The sequence below is a fragment of the Abrus precatorius genome, unplaced genomic scaffold (genome assembly GCF_003935025.1).
Source record: "Abrus precatorius isolate BTA unplaced genomic scaffold, Abrus_2018 Scaffold5, whole genome shotgun sequence".
Taxonomy (NCBI): domain Eukaryota; kingdom Viridiplantae; phylum Streptophyta; class Magnoliopsida; order Fabales; family Fabaceae; genus Abrus; species Abrus precatorius.
Window position 1 is genome coordinate 7,758,639 of NW_020874395.1, and position 17,901 is coordinate 7,776,539.

Consider the following 17,901-nt stretch of genomic DNA (forward strand, 5'->3'; position numbering starts at 1 on the left):
ATAGTTATTTTGTATTAAAAAAATAAATATTTATCTAATTTATTTAGCAATTTTTTATTAGTTACAATAGTTTATTTTTTGAAATAAAATAGAAAAAATTATGTTGTTTATTTTTTTAATTATAGTTTGGTCAGTCAAAATTATTAATTCTGTAGTTAATTTATAAAAATTTAAAAATCTATAGTTAGGTTAATAAAAAGTAAAAAATATATAGTATGAATTTTGAAATGTTAGGATAAGAATTTGAAATATATATAAAATTTATTTAACTTAATAATATTTGAATAAATAAATAATGTTATATTTATATTTTAAATTAGTAGTAAAATATGATTTTAAAAAAATATTAAAATATTTATTTGAAACAATTAAAGTAAAATTAAAAAAATATTATTTTTGGAACAAAAGTTATAAAGTTTAGTTTAGTTAATATAATTTTAAAAATGTATAGTAATATTTTTATATGATATAATTTTAAATAAGTGAATAAGTATATTAAATTTAGAAAAATGATGAATTTATTAAAATAATAAATTAAGAAAATTAGCATATTAAATTATGTATAATGAGTAAAATAATTTTTAATGTTGTTATAGTTTGTAAATATATACTTGAAAAATAATATTTTAAATATTATATTATGTTTAGTAAGATAATTTAATTACAGAAAATAATAGAAATAAAATAAAATTATAAATTATATTTAGTTGAATTAATAAAATTAATATTATTGTTCTGTTAATTTAAATTAGTTATTTTTATATTATGTTTAATTATAAAACTTGAGAATAAAAAAATGTTAAAATGATTATTATAGTTAACAATTATAATATTATGTTAATTAATTTATTTATTAAACTTAGAAGGTATATTATATTTAGGTAGATAAAAATATTTGTAAAAAATGATATAAATTAACTTACTGCAATATTTTTATGATAATTAGTATTTTAATATTAATATAACACATCACTATATTTATTTTATATATACAGAGAGAGAAACATGATATCCTACTATAGTCGTTGTAATACAAATTAATTAAGTACTTATATTTAATTAATAATTTAGCATGATTAATTTGTTAAGTTGAATTTACTATGTTATTTTATATGTTATAATAATAACAAATTTAGTTATTTTAATAGTTTGTAAATATATTTATTTGTATAATTAATTTTTAATGTAATTTTTTATTATTTAATTAACTTATTAAATATTATGATATTTTAACATGAATGACTTCATAACATATAACTCAAATATTGTCATTGATAATTATTGCATAAAAGTATTTATTATACATTAAAATTTATTAATTTACATTTAAAATAATTTTATTATTTTTTAATTTTATTTTAAATTAATTTTTTTAAATCATCAAAATTAATATTATAATTTATTTGTAAAAATTTTTATTTTCTTCAAACATTAAATTTTACTTTTTTCATAAAATTTAGTATTTAAATACATAATTATAAATTTTAATTCATCTTTTAAATACTATTTAATTAAAATACATTAATAATTAATATATTCAAGTAAATGCATTCAATTAAATTAAAATATTTCAAAAATTACCCACAATAATATTTGATGTTAATTAACAATAATAAAAAGAACATTTAATAAAAAATGAAATTTGAAAAAAAAATAAAATTCATGACGTGTGTCACCTGAAGCCTATTAGTTATGAGTTTTCATTTTATGATACTGTGTTTCATCCTGTAAATTGTTTGAAAATTACGGTATTTTTTGTAATTTTATTTACTGCAAAGGTCAAACAGCCCCCTCCGCTAACACCACCATCTGAAACACAATTTTCAACCTCAAAAGCGAAGAAGGCTTTCGTAAGTTAACCCTAAATTCAACAATTTCTTTTACTTTTACTATTAATCTTCCTAATAATTCCACCAGGGTGCTTTCAGTTTTCTTTTACTGTCATCTTCTGGTCTTTGTTTCTCGGGGTGAGTGTGGAGAAAATGAAGGGGAATGAATTGATTGGTGTTTTTGATTTGTTTTTTTGATCGAAAATGTGGTTTTTTTTTTTTTTTTTTTTTTTTTTTTTTTTGCTTTTGATTTTCTAAGGAGGGGATATCTTGCTGTTAATGCTTTTTCTCAGCCAAGCAGAGCTTTAGCTTCAGATTAATTTTCTGACTTTTTTTAATATCTAAAATTGTTTTTTGTTTTTTCGATTTTTGACTTGTGTTGGATATTAGAAATGCATCGTTTTCTTTATTAATGAACTCCTAGATATGTCAATCATAGTGTTGCATATGTTGTTTTATGGGTAATAGAATGATGTATATGGTTCTCTGTATTTGGCTTGTATGTTAGCATCAAATTTAGAAAAACTCATCTTTTAAATGGTAAGTAGAATTTTAGTCTATTCTTGTATCTGTTTTGGGAGCGAGGAGTATGTATACATCATCACTTTGTTCATTGAATTAGAAAATGGATTAAATTGAATTAGCAAGTGGATGTACATTTACTTTTGGGTGTTGTATATTTGATGATTATTTTATATAGATTCAGACTATGATTTACTTCAAACTTGAGACATGTTTAGGAATGCTGAAGATAGAGTGGAAATCAATCACCACATTTAATCTTTATGCTGTATGTGATCATTTTGTTGGTAGCTGAGAAAGTTTTTAAGATTAACATATTTTCTGGTATAATGCTTTTGGAAAGCCAACAATGCCAAAGCTTCATTAAAATAAGCTAAATAGTTTGCCAGTTGTTCATCTTAGTTCATTTTCTGACCTGGCTTTTTAGGAAGCAAGCAATGTTAAAATTAGTTTCAAATAGCCCACAAAATCTTAGCAGTTGTTTGATGTGTTCTATTATTCGTGTGGCCTGAGGTATCTTTTTGCTACCAAGGTTGCTATAATTTCATCAAAAGGTCCTTCACACATTATTCTGTTCCCATGTATAGTTTATAAACAGAGGGTTTTATGCTGGCCTCAAATGAACGTGTGGATTCATTCATTTTTATGTTTTGGTCATTGAATCATTGGTGGGCTTCACACAGTTAAAACTTAAAACATGGGAATTCTTAGCCCTGTTTGTACATTCTGTCATGCTTTTCTCTTGCCCTTATTGAAGCTGTTATGGGAAAGGAGGCATTCTGCACTTGTGCCTGCAAATTACTTCCTTGTGGTTTAGGTGCCATGCCATTTAGTGGTAACCACTCTTTGATGGAATTGGAATAAGAAAAAGGACAAAGTGTTATCCTGAACTATTTCTGATTTATTCATATTACATACTTGGATAAATAAAATTATTTCACTTAACTTTTTTATGCTTATTTTACTTAAATTTAATCTTGACCTTCTATTATAATTATATGCTCTCATGAGTCTCATCTCTAACATGATTCATGCTTATAATTCAGATGCTTTGAATAATATGTAAAGGCTACTGTATGAGCATATAATGTGATGTTGGTATTGGACTTCTGGTATCTGCAATTCTTGTTCTGCTTAGTAGCTTCATCATTCGATTAAATATATTTATTTGTGTGTATGTATTAGTTACTGATTGAATTGTTGAAGAATAGTTTGAATAATATACAATAAATTCATCTTTTAATTTTTTAATAGTTACTAATTGGACTGTTCAGGAATAGTTGAATAATACACAATGGCTGATGGGTCTTCTTTTTCTTTTGAATTTTCATTTAGTTTAAGGAATCAACGTGGTGAATGAAATCGAGTTGATTTTGCTAAAATGGGGAAGGGAAGGAAGGTGAAGGAAACTGCAAGTGATGATGATTGTTGGTGGTGGTTGGTTCAGCAAGGAAAAGCAGCAATATTCATCACTATTGGGATGTTTGCATTGTTGGTCCGTGTGGCTGTGTCACTGCACCATTACTCTGGTGCTGGTAACCCTCCAAAGTTTGGGGACTATGAGGCACAGAGGCATTGGATGGAGATCACCCTTAACCTTCCAATTAAAGAATGGTACAGGAACAGCTCAAGCAATGATTTGAGCTATTGGGGACTTGACTACCCGCCTCTTACTGCTTACCAGAGCTACATTCATGGGCTTTTCCTCAGATTCTTCCACCCTGATTCTGTTTCCCTTTTCACTTCCAGAGGTCACGAGTCCTATCTTGGGTGTGCACTTTACTCATTTTCCATTCGTAATTTAACATATTCTGTGAACAGTGAAATGGTATTTTAGTGACAATTCAAATCATGCATACTATTCAGTATTTGAATTATTCAAATTTGTTTGTTAGCCTTTCTACTGAAACAAATTTAAACTACTTAAGGACTTTCTTTATATAATTTAAATCAATGAGTGAATTATGAGGGAGGTACATTTTCATGGACCAGAACGATGGTTTATCCATTTAGGATCCTATGAATGGCTACTCAATTTTCACTTTCAATTTTGTTGATGAATAGTGATTATTTTAACTTTGCTACTATTATTACTGTTTTTAACTGTGGTTTACTTCTGCAGAAAACTACTCATGAGGTGGACAGTGTTATCATCTGATGCCCTGATATTCTTTCCAGCTGTCCTGTACTTTGTTATTGTTCATTACAATCAACCTTCGAGGAGCAATAAAAGTGACTTAGCCTGGCACATTGCCATGCTTTTGCTAAATCCATGTTTGATCTTAATTGATCATGGTCATTTTCAGGTTTCACTAGAAAATTCTTATGTTCTATGCCTGTTATTCTTGACTTATTTTCAGTGGGAGGTCTGGTAGTGCCTTAATTTTTGAATCTTTCATTTTAATGTATTTCAGTACAACTGCATCAGCTTGGGCCTTACTGTTGGAGCTGTTGCTGCTATCCTCTCTGGGAAAGATCTTTTTGCTTCTGTTCTTTATTGTCTAGCTCTAAATCATAAACAGGTTAATCTCCTTCATCATTGCATGTTCTATTTTCATTTGTTTTGTTACTTCCAGCTATTTTTACATGATCTATGTTTTCATATACAATTACTCAACCCTACCCAAGAGGAGATATTATTCTAATTTTCTATATGAGCTAATATTGTTTAGGTATGCTTTTTCCTCTTAAAGGCATTTTATCATTTTCGTTTGCCAGGTGCTTCATTCATTTACAGGTATTATCTGTTATGTTGGTGTTAAGTCAGGAAACAATTGGTTGGATCCTGTAGATAATTTTTACCTTTTTCTTGGTTGATTCTTATAAGCTATTGATTAATTTGCATGTCCCAAATTGAATCATGATATACTTATTAGCCTATATATCTTATGGAATCAATTTAGTGACTTTATGACTTTGTTTTTGTCTTGTGTGGATTACAGTGAATAATTGAATTTAAATTTTTTAGTTGTGTTGTTGATTATGATCTTTAGTTAACTGAACTGTATAGGTGCCAGGACAATAACAAATGGAAGTAGTGGACTAAGTAGCCATGTCAGTGGATAGACTAAGGACATCATGAACTACATCTGAAATAATAATTACATGCAGTCTCTTTTTTTAATTTTACTTTCCTTCAAGGAATATAACTATTTTATGAATTTTTTTTCCAGATGAGTGCATATTTTGCACCTGCTTTCTTCGGCCATCTCTTGGGTAAATGCCTGAGGCGTAAACATCCAATCCTTGAGGTGTCAAAACTGGGATTTGTTGTTTTAGGAACCTTTGTGTCTGTGTGGTGGCCTTATCTGCATTCAACGCATTCTATTTTGGAGGTAATATTGCTGTTTTTGCCCATTACAAATTGCATTTCTATTCTAAACTTTTCATTGTTTTATATTATTCTTACATGGAAACTGTTAATATTACCTTTACTATTGTGCTTCCCTTGAAAAAAGTGGTTTCAGAAATTTTGTTTTTTAATTTTCATTTGGTTGTCTAGAAATATATATGATTTTGCTGCCTTTTGCTTATGTTATTGATCTCACTTGTGTGATATCCAGCTTGGGCTACTAAAATGCCTCATGTTTGGGATTTATCTCGAAGGCTACTGTAAATTGATTTGTATCTTTAGTGATAGAAAGCTTTGTGGAGAAATTGGACAATGTATCGAAATGCAAGAAATAATGTAATAATGCTGAAAATTGGACAAAGAATCGGAATGCAAGAAATGAGAGTAGAAAAGCAGTGAGTGAAGCATGTTTTAAGGCTTTTGAAGGGTTCTATCAAGTCTTGGGACTAAGTATGATGAAAGGAGGATTATAAACTTGCCAAAAGTAGAGAAAGAAAATATAGAGATTTGGATTAAGTTAGATGTATTAAGGATTAAGAAGGAAAAATTTTGGTTTTGGATCAGGACATCAACAACAAATGGGAGAAATATTTCTATAAAGTTTTTAATGAATGATAAGGAGCAAATGAAAATTTAGCAGCATTAGAAGTGTGAGCAAATGATCTAAATTTGACATATTACTATAGGATTAGAGTTGGAGAAGTAAAAGAAGCTATTAAGAGGATGGAGAATGATAAAGCGGTTGACTTCGATAATATCCCTATAGAAGTTTGGAGAAACAAGGACTGGAGTGGCTCACTAAGCTTTCTAACAAGAGTTTTAGATCTAAGAATATATCAAATGAATGGAGGAAGAATACTTTGGTTCCAATATATAAGAACAAGGGTAATATTTAAAATTATGCAAATTATAGAGGGATTAAACTTATGAGTCACACTATAAAGTTGTGGAAAAAAGTGATTGAACATAGAATACTGGAGGAAATTGAGATTGTGAAAAATCAATTTAGTTTTATACTAAGAAGGTTTACAACATAAGTTATATATCTTTTATGAAAGATGATAAAAAAACATCTCTAAAAAGAAAAAGATTTACATATGGTTTTTACTGACTTGGAAAATACATATGATCGAGTATTAAGAGAAGTGTTATAGAAGACTTTAAAAAAGAAAGATATTCATGTATCATATTCGGGGGCTAGAATACAGTTTTGGTTCTTGTAAATGTAACACGTTTTGTGGTCTTTATAAAATTGTTAGAATTTAGTTCCTGAAATGTTAAGTAGGTCGGATTTAGTCTTTGTCATTAACTTCTCTTCTGTTAAGTGCTGATTGACGGATAGAGAGTCAGCTCATCACTGCCATGAATTATTACATCATTTAATTTTTTAATATTTTATTATTTAAAACTATGCTTAAATATAATTTTGATTCTTATAAATATAACACATTTTACGATAAATCTTTATAAAATGTTTTTGTTAAAATTTAGTTCTTACTGTTAACCTTTCTTCTGTGAAGTATTGAGCTGATTGATAGAGAGCTAACTCCACACTTTTACGTTACTGTCCTGTCAGTTAATTTTTTAAATATGTTATTATTTAAAATTAATAGTTGCAAATAAGTTCCTGAATATATTTTATATATTTGCAAAAAAGTCCTCCTTCAACCTCTCTCAAAATCCCAATTTCTCCCAAACCAAAAAATCCTAACCCTCACAAAAAATACACAGTTAAAGCTAAGCATCATAGCAAGAGTATTACCAATAGGAGCTTGAAATACATGCTCAAATTCTGCATTCATAACCTGAAACTCATTTGGGACCATGATTTAGATGGCAATGACATCTCTGTGATCCAGTTCAATACTTGATAGAAGGGAGGTTGGTAGCATGAACTAAATCCTAACATCTTAACATTTTAGGGACAAAATCCTAATAAAAAACTTTATAAGAACTTATTACAAAATGTGTTATATTTATAGGGAACAAAATTGTATTTAAGCCTAATTTTAAGTAATAAAATATTAAAAAATTAAATTATGTGGCAATATGTTGCAGCAACATAATGGTAATGAATTGATTCTTTGTCAGTTAGCTCAGCACTTAATAAGATAGCTCAACACTTAATAAGAGAGTTGAAAGCAGAGACTAAATCCTGACAAATAACTTTATTAGTACTTATCACAAAAATGTGCTATATTTATAAGGATTAAAACTGTATTTAAGCCTATATTATGTATGAGAGAGCATCTACATGTGTGAGAACTTCTCGAGGCGTATCTAAGGATTTGACAATAGGAATAAGTTTATATCAAGGCTCTGCTTTGAGCCTTTACTTGTTCAAGCTAGTCTTAGATGTACTTACAAATGACATACAAAATATATCCTTTAGTGCATGCTGTCTGCAGATGATATAGTGTTAGTTGAAAATTTGAAAGAAGTTAATGCTAAACTTGAGTTATGGAGGTAGCCTTTCGAATCTAAGGGTGTTCATTTAAGTAGAAGTAAGACAAAGTATATGTATTATAGGTTTTACAAAAAAACAAGATGAGGATCATGTGTCAGAAATTAAAATTGGAGATGATATGTTTCAAGTTTTCAGTTTTAAGTACTTGGGATTGATTATATAAAATGATGAGAAAATTAATGAAGATATTACTCATTGAATACAAGTTGGGTGATTAAAGTAGAAAAAAGTATTAGGAGCTATTTGTGACCATAAAGTACCTATCAAGTTAAAAGGAACATCTTGTGTATTTTGCTGTTATCTACTTTTTTATATTGAACAGATAAGGGAGCCCATGAAATTGGTTCTATTTGCACTTGGGAGTGATGTTCTTTTGTTATAGATGAGTTTATGTAAAATCTAGATTGTTTATAGAAATTATGTTATTGCATTGATGTTTAATTGCCAACGAAATATTTGGCTGTATCTTGCATGTTAAGTTCATGTTTAAAGCACTTAGTAAAAGTGCTAGGTATGGCAACCAACTTATTAAGTTCAAGTTTAATTGGTTTCTGTTGGTAATGTCACTTTATGAATTATGGGTGGGTTTCATAGATTGTGGATGCAATTATTCTTGCTGTTGCTTCTTGAGGGAGTGTAGATATTGCTTTGGATTACCTAACTACGTGAAAGAAAGCATGAAATTGAAAGTGAAAATTTCTTTAATCAAGGTAGATGTTGATAGTTAGGAATGAAATTAAATTTGAGTTAAAACTTGCAATTGTTGGAATTTTTTGGCCCATAGGGCCCTGACCCTAACCCTGGCCTATGGGCTTTTTGGCCCATAGGGTTTTTGGCACTAACCTACATGGGCTAGGGTTAGAGCTGGGCCAATTGAACTTTTTGACAGCTCTACATAAGAGCCTACTATATGACGGTAAGAAGGGATGCTTATATGCATTTTGGAACAAGAAAGAAGCATGCATATGTTATTAGGTGAATTTTCAAATAAAGAAGCAGATTCATGAAATTTATAGATCATGATCTCAACACTCAACAGTCAACCCTCAAATGCATAGCTCATACAAGGCTATGTTTCCAATGTTGTGTAGGGTGTTATAGGAGTTTGGAAGCTTACTACTCATCTCTTTTGTTTGGAATATGCTAGATGGTTATCAATACAGTTGTTTGATGGGCACTGGATTTGTCATCACACCTGTGATTTTCTTCTCTTCTGAATATTGTAATTTTGGGAAAATGAAATGAATGTGTTCTGGTGGTGCGCACTATCTTTTTGGGCTCGAGGCTTATTTGGTTGGAGCAAAATGCTAGTATTCTCAGCAACTGGTCTTTGGATGTGAATTTTATTTGTGATAGGATTCAGGTGATACTTTTTCCTGCTTCCTTGTGGGTTTATGCTCATGCTTCTTTTAAAGTGGTGTCTATATTGGTTATACACAATTATTTAATAGCTTCTTTGAGTTGTTATCATCATCATCATTATTATTTATCTTTCAGTACTGTTAGGAGAATTCTTGATCTTCCTGCTCTGTATTTCTCTTATGTTGCTGTAATTGATGTATGTGGATAAAGTGATACTTTAAACATTATTATCCAGTATGCTTGAAAATTAAATAATGTTGTCTGTTTCCATCGTTGCATACCAAATTTACTATAGGAAAAATTCAACCACTTACTACAGGATTAAAGCTATAATTTTATTTGAACAAATTATTCACTTTAGTGAAAGATTCATTATCATTCTTGAATTACCAGGCATGCTTACCGATTTTCATTGTTACCTATTTTCCAAAATTAAAACTGTTCTGTTGCTTTACTAGTTTGTGAAAGTTCCGCTAATATAGGCTACAGTTTGGAGAATATCAAGCAAGATTACAAATTACTCTTAGCTAAAGGCAATTGGTCTAAGTCTACATTAGGCATATTAATATAAACATGGCAGTAGTATAAGTTTAATCCAAGCTGTTGATTGAGACATTTGATCCTTTTAAGGACCTTTATTATTTGCATGTGGCACTTGTGACAGGTCCTCTCTCGTCTTGCTCCTTTTGAAAGGGGAATATTTGAGGATTATGTGGCCAACTTTTGGTGTGCCTCTTCTGTTCTTATCAAGTGGAAAAGATTGTTTACAACAGAGTCATTGAAGCTTCTCAGCTTCATTATAACAGTTATAACATGTCTTCCTTCAATGGTTCAACAAATAAAGTCTCCTAGCAATCGAGGTTTCCTATATGGGCTGCTGAATAGTTCTTTCTCATTTTACTTGTTTTCATTTCAAGGTTGGTAGTATTTTGTTTCTTTCACATTTCAGAATTGTGATAATTTTGTTAAGAACAATCTTATGAGAACTTATCCGTGCTCCTTTTTGCCCTTTCAGTGCATGAGAAGTCTATTTTGCTGCCACTTCTTCCAGCAACCCTGCTGGCTGTTGAAGAGCCTTTTATTTTTAGGTGGTTCATGCAATTTGCCATGCTCTCCATGTTTCCTTTGATATGTCGCGACAACTTGGTTGTTCCATATTTGGCTTTACTTGCTTTCTTTATCCTGATACTCAATGCCCCTGGTCAACACGGAATTAGAGAGAGTAATTATTTTTATAAGTATTTGGGCTCAACAACTATGCACCTTATTTTATTTTGCTCTTTTATTCTTCATGTAGTTTACTTGACCATGCATCCTCCTGAGAAGTATCCTTTCCTTTTTGAAGCAGTAATTATGAATCTATGCTTCTCTCAGTTTGTGCTTGTAACTCTTGGCTGCAATATAAAGCAGTGGATGTTAAATAAACCCGTGAAATTAGAAGAAAGAGAAAAGAAGCTCATTTGACATTGGTTTTACTTTTTAAGTTAGATGGGTTGTTCATGTTAGACAGTTGGCTGTGGAGGTGGCATGTTTGATGCATTTCAACAATGGTTTATAGAATGTGAGTTCAGAACTTGGCCTGCATTGACCTTAACTGTAATGATTTTATAATCTTTAGTCTTCAGTGTTTGCTGCCCTCCTTGATTGTTCTTTTTCCGTGTCTATATTTAATCAGATTTTATTGGTACTACAGAAAAACCTTTTATATGTCCTTCACCCTACCAGTAGTCTATTGATAAGCATGCGCAAGCAAGCTGGACTATCTGCTCTAATGTATTCTTTATTGCAGGCTGTTAGAGATTACGATTTTTTAAATCTGCAAAAGAGAAAGTAAATTCAATAAGAATTCATAGACAACTCCAAATCAATATTTTAATTATAATTCAAATCCTAAAGAGAATGGAAAGCGAAAATTTTCTCTGCTCATTTTATAGTTTTGTAACAAATTTGGGTTTCGTTTTACAAATAAAATCTCAGTATTTTTCTAATGTAATAATGTGTTTTTTTTTTTTTCATTTTATCAAATTAATTTATTATTTTTCTTCAAGTAACTATTTAATTATAAGGATTTACTTTTCTTTAATTTTAAGTAATATTTAATTTTTTTAATCCACATTAGACTTATTCAGGTAATTTTAAATAACTGTGAAAATAAATATTTATCTATTAAATTAATTTTATTTTATTTTAACTAAAAACTTCAAATGTTTTTATTTTTAATTTTAATTCAATTTTTTATTGCTATTAAATAATTTTTTATCAATTGAATTAATTTTAAGATATTATAGTTTATATTTTTTATATTTTACACAGTTACAAATACTCATAATACTATAATAGACAAAATACATTTGAGTAATTTTTTATGCGAATTTCGCTCTTGTATGAAGCATGCTTGTGGTTTTAAAACTAGCAATCATTTCCTGTGTTTCACAAATAATTTCAATTTAAAAAATGAAAATTGAAATAAATACAATATATTATGAGAAAAAGAATATAAATAGTACAAATTTAGGACAAATAAGAAAAATTAAAGGAAATGATTTAAATGTATAAATAATTAAGACTTGGAATGAAAAAATGACAACATTCAATAACCAAGAAAAGATTAGAAAGAGGTATATGATCTATCTAATCCAAAAAGTGGAAGTAACAATTAACTTGAGACAACTATGCCCCATCAGTTTATGCAATGTCTCATACTAGCCCCTTACTAAATTTCTTGCAACTAGAATGAGAGATCACATGAAAAAATTAGTAAGTTTCAGTTAGTGTAGCTTCTTTCTTGAGAGGGACAATAGTGATAATATAATTATAGTTCAAGAAGTGATTCACTCAATGTGGCACAAAAAAGGCTTAAAGGATGGATTGGTATAAAAATTGACTTTCACAAGACATATGTTAAACTACAGTGAAAGTATGTTAGGGACACATTTTACGAGAGCAGGTTTTTCAACAACTTTATCGATGTGGTTTGGAACTGTATATCCTCCCCTAACATGTGCTTAGTGAGTCCTCAAGTTTCCCAACAGATTTTCATCATGAAGACATCATTCATTTGTTTGACAGACCTTATTCCAAGCCCACCACAATCCTTGGCTTGTAGATATTTTGCAATGTTAGCATATGGACCTTCTTTACTACTCCTGATTCTCTTCAAACAAAATTTCTACAATTTTTGTACAACTCAGCACAAAAGGATGTCGACCAGAAAGTAGTTTACATAACATAGCTAAGAAGTGCAAATAATACTAACTTTGTCAGAGTTCCACCTATGTTAAAGGCAATGTTCTAGCTTTCCAAGAATTTAACCTTTTGATTAGCCCTTTTTTAGAATGTATTGAAAAGTTTGTCCACTAGTTCTTTTGTGACAAAGGGACATTCCTGATATTTTTCTAGATTATCTATATTTTGAAATCCTAATTCAGGGCTGATCTATTATTGCATGTTATGATTGATATTATTGGAAAAAGAATATTCTAGTCTTGTCTTTGTTGATCTTCTAACTTGAGCTAGTACTAAAAAATCTAAACATGTTAGCATAATTTTATCTTGATCCAAATTTGCTTATGCAAAAAGGATTAAGTTATCAACAAAGGATAATTGGAAGATTTACTGCCTTTGTTGAATTGGTTTCTAAAATTAATTAAATGAAAATAGACAATCTATGCATGTGACAAATAAATAAGGAGATATGAGTTTTTCCTGTTTGATCTACTAAAAGTTTTATTTGAGAGCTTGAAGAAAGTGAAAAAGAAAGTATTTAAAAGGTAAAGGAAGAGAAAGAAAGAGAATTAATACAAAATTCTCTAAATTGAAAAAATTTAAAAACATATAATAAGGAAAGTTTATAAATCTTCCTCCTCTTATATAAATTTTTTTAAACAAAAAATTACATTATATAAATCTTCTCCTTACCTCTTTTTTCTTCTTAAAAATCAACTCCTAGATAATGCTTAAATGGTGAAAATGATTCAAGGACTTTCCCGTTCTATATAAGCACATGTTAAGGGAGGAAATACAATGCCAAACCACATCCATGGAGTTATCAAGAAATTTGATCTGTTAAACAATGTCCATAACAAATTTCCATCATAATCTATCGTAATCTCAAGATCAATCTTTATAACTAACCGTCCTTTGTAGCCTCTTTTGTCCCACATTGACTGAATTGCTTCTTGATTTATAATTATATTATCACTAGTGTTTCTTTTCCCCTAAGGAACGAAGCTATGCGTGAGACTGACTAAATTTTTCATGTGATCTCTCAATCTAGTTACAAGTACTATAGTAAGGACCTTGGGTGAGACATTGCATAAAATGATGGGGGTGTAGTTGTTGCAAGGTAATTGTGGGTTCCACTTTTAAGATTAGGCAAATCATAGTATCATTTACCTCTTTAATCTCTCTTTAATCTTTGTGGGTTGTTGTTGAATACTTGTCTTACCAGATTGCATAGAGATGATCCCACAAATAAGGCCATTGAATTTGGTTAAAGATGGGTTATATTAGAGTCAATAAAATTAAGCTAGCCACTTGGGCCATTAGAATTAGGAGGACTCAAATAATTTTGAGTTTTTTTTTTATTGTATGAGAAGAAAACGTGCAAATAAAATATGATATGAGTTAGATGCGAGTTGACTCATAAAACTGGCTCTTGCATTTTTAATTTTTTAACGCATTGTTCTTTTATTTAATTTAATGATCCAAAAAGATAATGGCATATGGAATAAACTGTGTGAACATGCATTATTGAAATGGAGTAATCATAATGTTATGGTTATTATTATTAAGAAGAGTTGGCAGCAGCAGTGTCTAGCCAGCAGAATCAACCCATAGAGATGGCTTCACCACAACAAAGCTGCGCCACTTCCACCCAATCACTGCCACTTCAAGACCGAGTTGCAATCGTCACTGGCTCGTCCCGCGGAATCGGTCGAGAAGTCGCTCTCCATCTGAGTTCACTCGGCGCCCGACTCGTCATCAATTATTCCTCTTCCAACTCGCTCCGCGCCGACTCACTCGCCGCCGATATTAACGCCGCCTCCTCCGCCACCCTCCCACGCGCCATCGCATTACGCGCCGACATCTCCGACCCTGTCCAGGTCCAATCCCTCTTCGACTCGGCCGAGCGAGCCTTCGACTCACCGGTTCACATCCTGGTCAACTCAGCCGGAACCCTCGACAGCACTTATCCCACCATCGCCAACACCTCCGTCGACAGTTTCGACCGCGTCTTCGCCGTGAACGCGCGCGGCGCGTTCCTCTGTGCGCGTGAGGCTGCGAACCGCGTTAAGCGCGGCGGCGGAGGGAGAATCATTCTGTTCTCGTCGTCGCAGGTGGCGGCACTCAAGCCGGGCTTCGGCGCGTACACGGCGGCGAAGGCGGCGGTGGAGGCGATGACGAAGATTCTGGCGAAGGAGCTAAAGGGGACAGGAATTACGGCAAATTGCGTGGCACCGGGGCCAATCGCGACGGAACTGTTCTTCGGCGGGAGGACGGAGGAGCAGGTGAAGAAGATCGTCGACGAGTCACCGTTGGGGCGACTTGGCGAGACGAAGGATGTTGCTCCTCTGGTAGGGTTTTTGGCTTCTGATGCTGGTGAATGGGTCAATGGTCAAATTATTCGTGTTAATGGTGGTTATGTTTAGCGTTCTAATTGCAAATTATGTGCATTCTTGACGTTGATCAATTGCAATTGCATTGCATTTATAAATGATTTTGTGAATTGTCATAAATTGCTGTTAAATTCAGTTGTTGTAACTTGTGATTGTGATATCCCACTACTAGTATCCTGATTTCTGAATCTGAGAAATATCATGTTACAAGTTTACATATTGTTTTGTAAAATTGTAATTAGGACTTTATAGGAAGCCTAGCTTATTTGGCAGAGTATTTCTGTTGTGAATACAGTGTATATAAACCCAAAATAGCTTCAACTTTGCATGCTAAGTAGTCAGTTTCTGATTGGTCTCTTTTGGTTAATAAAGAAATTGTTGGTACTCTTATAGCAAGGAATTTTTTCTTGTTCCATATCCTTACGTATACTAGTCCTCCATTATAATATTAGAATGAAGTTCTAATAAGAGACTGTGATAACCATGTAGCTGAATCAGCTTACAATAAATGGTATGTATTTTGATAAATTTATGGTCTGACAACACTTGGCAGTATGCTCAGAGCTGCCAACCTGTTTATTCCTTTTAAAAATACCTCCTACCTATACGTCTATATTAGAATTTTCCATATTCAATTTTATCGTATGATTCAACAGAGATTTTAGACACAGTATCATCAATTGGTCTATTGTCACAGTGTCATTGAAGAAAGGGGGAATTAAGAAACCTGCAGAAATTATAACAGAAGCATATTTTTGCAGCACGCTGGATTGTATACTTTCGATCTGGATACAATTTTATTTTGAAGCTGTTACTTTTTCAGCTGTCCGGCTGTACCCAGTTTATTGATGACTGTTCTTCAGTGGTCAGTGGCAGAGAGCGTATAAATACTAGTGATAGTTATATTACCACACAGTAGTGATGACTAATGCAATACAATAATTCATCTGGTTTTATTGACTTTCTGCGTCATGCTTTAAAGGAGTTTACCTGTTTTACATTTCTTGGATAACTGTATGAATGAATTCTGATTCTTAGGATAAGAAATTAGATGTAGGCACACACGAAAGTAGTCAAAGTTGAAGACTCGCTATCTAGTTGCTAGCTATAAAATTCTGACCCTCAAAACTTTTGCAACACAATTATCTTTTTTTCTTTTGATAGATGTCAAGTGCATTGTTATGAACACACTATTATAGCAGTGGAGTTCCATTGCTCGGTAAGAAACTTACCCTACCATTTTTTTTAGTACTTGGTTGTTTTGCACATTATAGTTAATTTTAGCATTATGAGATATATTAGAAAATGGTTGGTATAGTTTTTTGTTCCTTTTCCAAAACTTGATTACGACATATCGAGCATAATCTTACCAAGCAGCATTGGAGCGCGTCACTCGTAGTGTTATAGATCACATGAATTGCAGACTTATAAAGACCAATTATGGCACAAAACCAGGTTATTCAGAAGTTAGTTGGGACATTGAAGGAGCTGGCATCATTATTCAGGATATACAAAAATTGGGTTAATATCTAATTATAAATCATGAAGAAATCTTTACAACATAGGTCTAGCATAGTGTGCACAATTATTTACGAAATGTCAAAAGTTCAACCCTTTCAATTAATTGTGGTTTATATAGCTGTATAAGTTTTAAAATAAAAGAGACAATAACAATCTTCGTGGTGTACATGATAATATATAAGTTATGAAAGTTGAATACAATCATAATAGGATAAGAATAGAATGATTCATATATCTTACATTTGATATACTCAAAGACAACTAATTAACATCATTATATTATCATGTTTATTTTAACGCGATAGGATAAAATTTACACTAGATAAAGAGATAGAATAAATTTTTCATATTCTATTTGTTAAATAAATGTTAGAAATAAGATAAATTAAAACAATATTATATAATATTCTCTTATCCCATTATCTATACCGAGTTCGTTGTCCACCTATGGTTGTGCAGGGTTTAGGCCAACAAATCACTAAGAAAATAGATACTTTGTTTTTTGTCCAATAGAGATACATTTAATCTTTTTATTTTTGTCAATAATGGTAGAATTAAGTTTTGAATAGCCCAGTGACACTTACAAGCATTGAAATTAAAACTTACATGAGATATTAGAGAACTGAAATCTCTACAAAGAATGATATAATAATGCTTCAAAAAATAACTATAAAAGTGCACAACATGCTTACTCAAAATCATAAAAAATATATACATAAAAGACCTTGATAGCTTCAAATTAGTTAAATATTCTCTACTTGTTGTAATGAAGCCTCATGCAACTAGAGAAAATAAACCCATTCTTTTGCTTTTTCTTCATTTGCTATCTTTTGTTTTTTCCACGCTATGTTGTTGTAATGGGCTTTACTAGTACTGTAACCATGCTTCAAAAATCATTAAAAACACTTGAGATAGTTTTAGCCATTAGAAGTAGAGGATGATGATGTTGACTAGCTTCAAACAAGAGAAGAAAAGGCTAATAAAGTTAAAGAGATAGTAGTAGGTAAATAAATATTGAAAGAAAGGAGGAAAAGAAGAAAAGAAAGAACCAAAAATAAGGAGAGGAAGGGAAAAAAAAAAAAAAACTCTTACTAAAGAGAAAGGAAAGCTCACAATAATAGAAAGAAAATTTCATAAAAAAAAAGTTTAACGATAACTATTTAAATAATTGGTTGACAATAAATAAATGTTTAACTAATTGATTGTAAATAAAAATATTTAATTTAATTA

At 30.9% G+C, this 17,901-nt stretch overlaps 2 protein-coding genes across 2 annotated transcripts; both read left to right on the forward strand.

Annotated features, from left to right (window-relative positions):
* Window positions 1-2,072: 2,072 nt before the first annotated feature.
* On the forward strand, window positions 2,073-11,122 carry LOC113867556 (probable dolichyl pyrophosphate Man9GlcNAc2 alpha-1,3-glucosyltransferase). The gene is made up of 6 exons (XM_027502947.1): window positions 2,073-4,121; window positions 4,474-4,657; window positions 4,766-4,873; window positions 5,525-5,686; window positions 10,197-10,449; window positions 10,548-11,122. The coding sequence occupies exons 1-6, from the start codon at window positions 3,733-3,735 to the stop codon at window positions 10,994-10,996; spliced, it is 1,545 nt and encodes a 514-aa protein (XP_027358748.1). The 5' UTR covers window positions 2,073-3,732; the 3' UTR covers window positions 10,997-11,122.
* A 3,199-nt stretch (window positions 11,123-14,321) lies between these two features.
* LOC113867850 (NADPH-dependent aldehyde reductase-like protein, chloroplastic) lies at window positions 14,322-15,541 on the forward strand. Its single transcript, XM_027503346.1, has one exon. It carries the CDS (start codon window positions 14,374-14,376, stop codon window positions 15,181-15,183), a length of 810 nt encoding a protein of 269 aa, XP_027359147.1. The 5' UTR covers window positions 14,322-14,373; the 3' UTR covers window positions 15,184-15,541.
* Window positions 15,542-17,901: the final 2,360 nt, after the last annotated feature.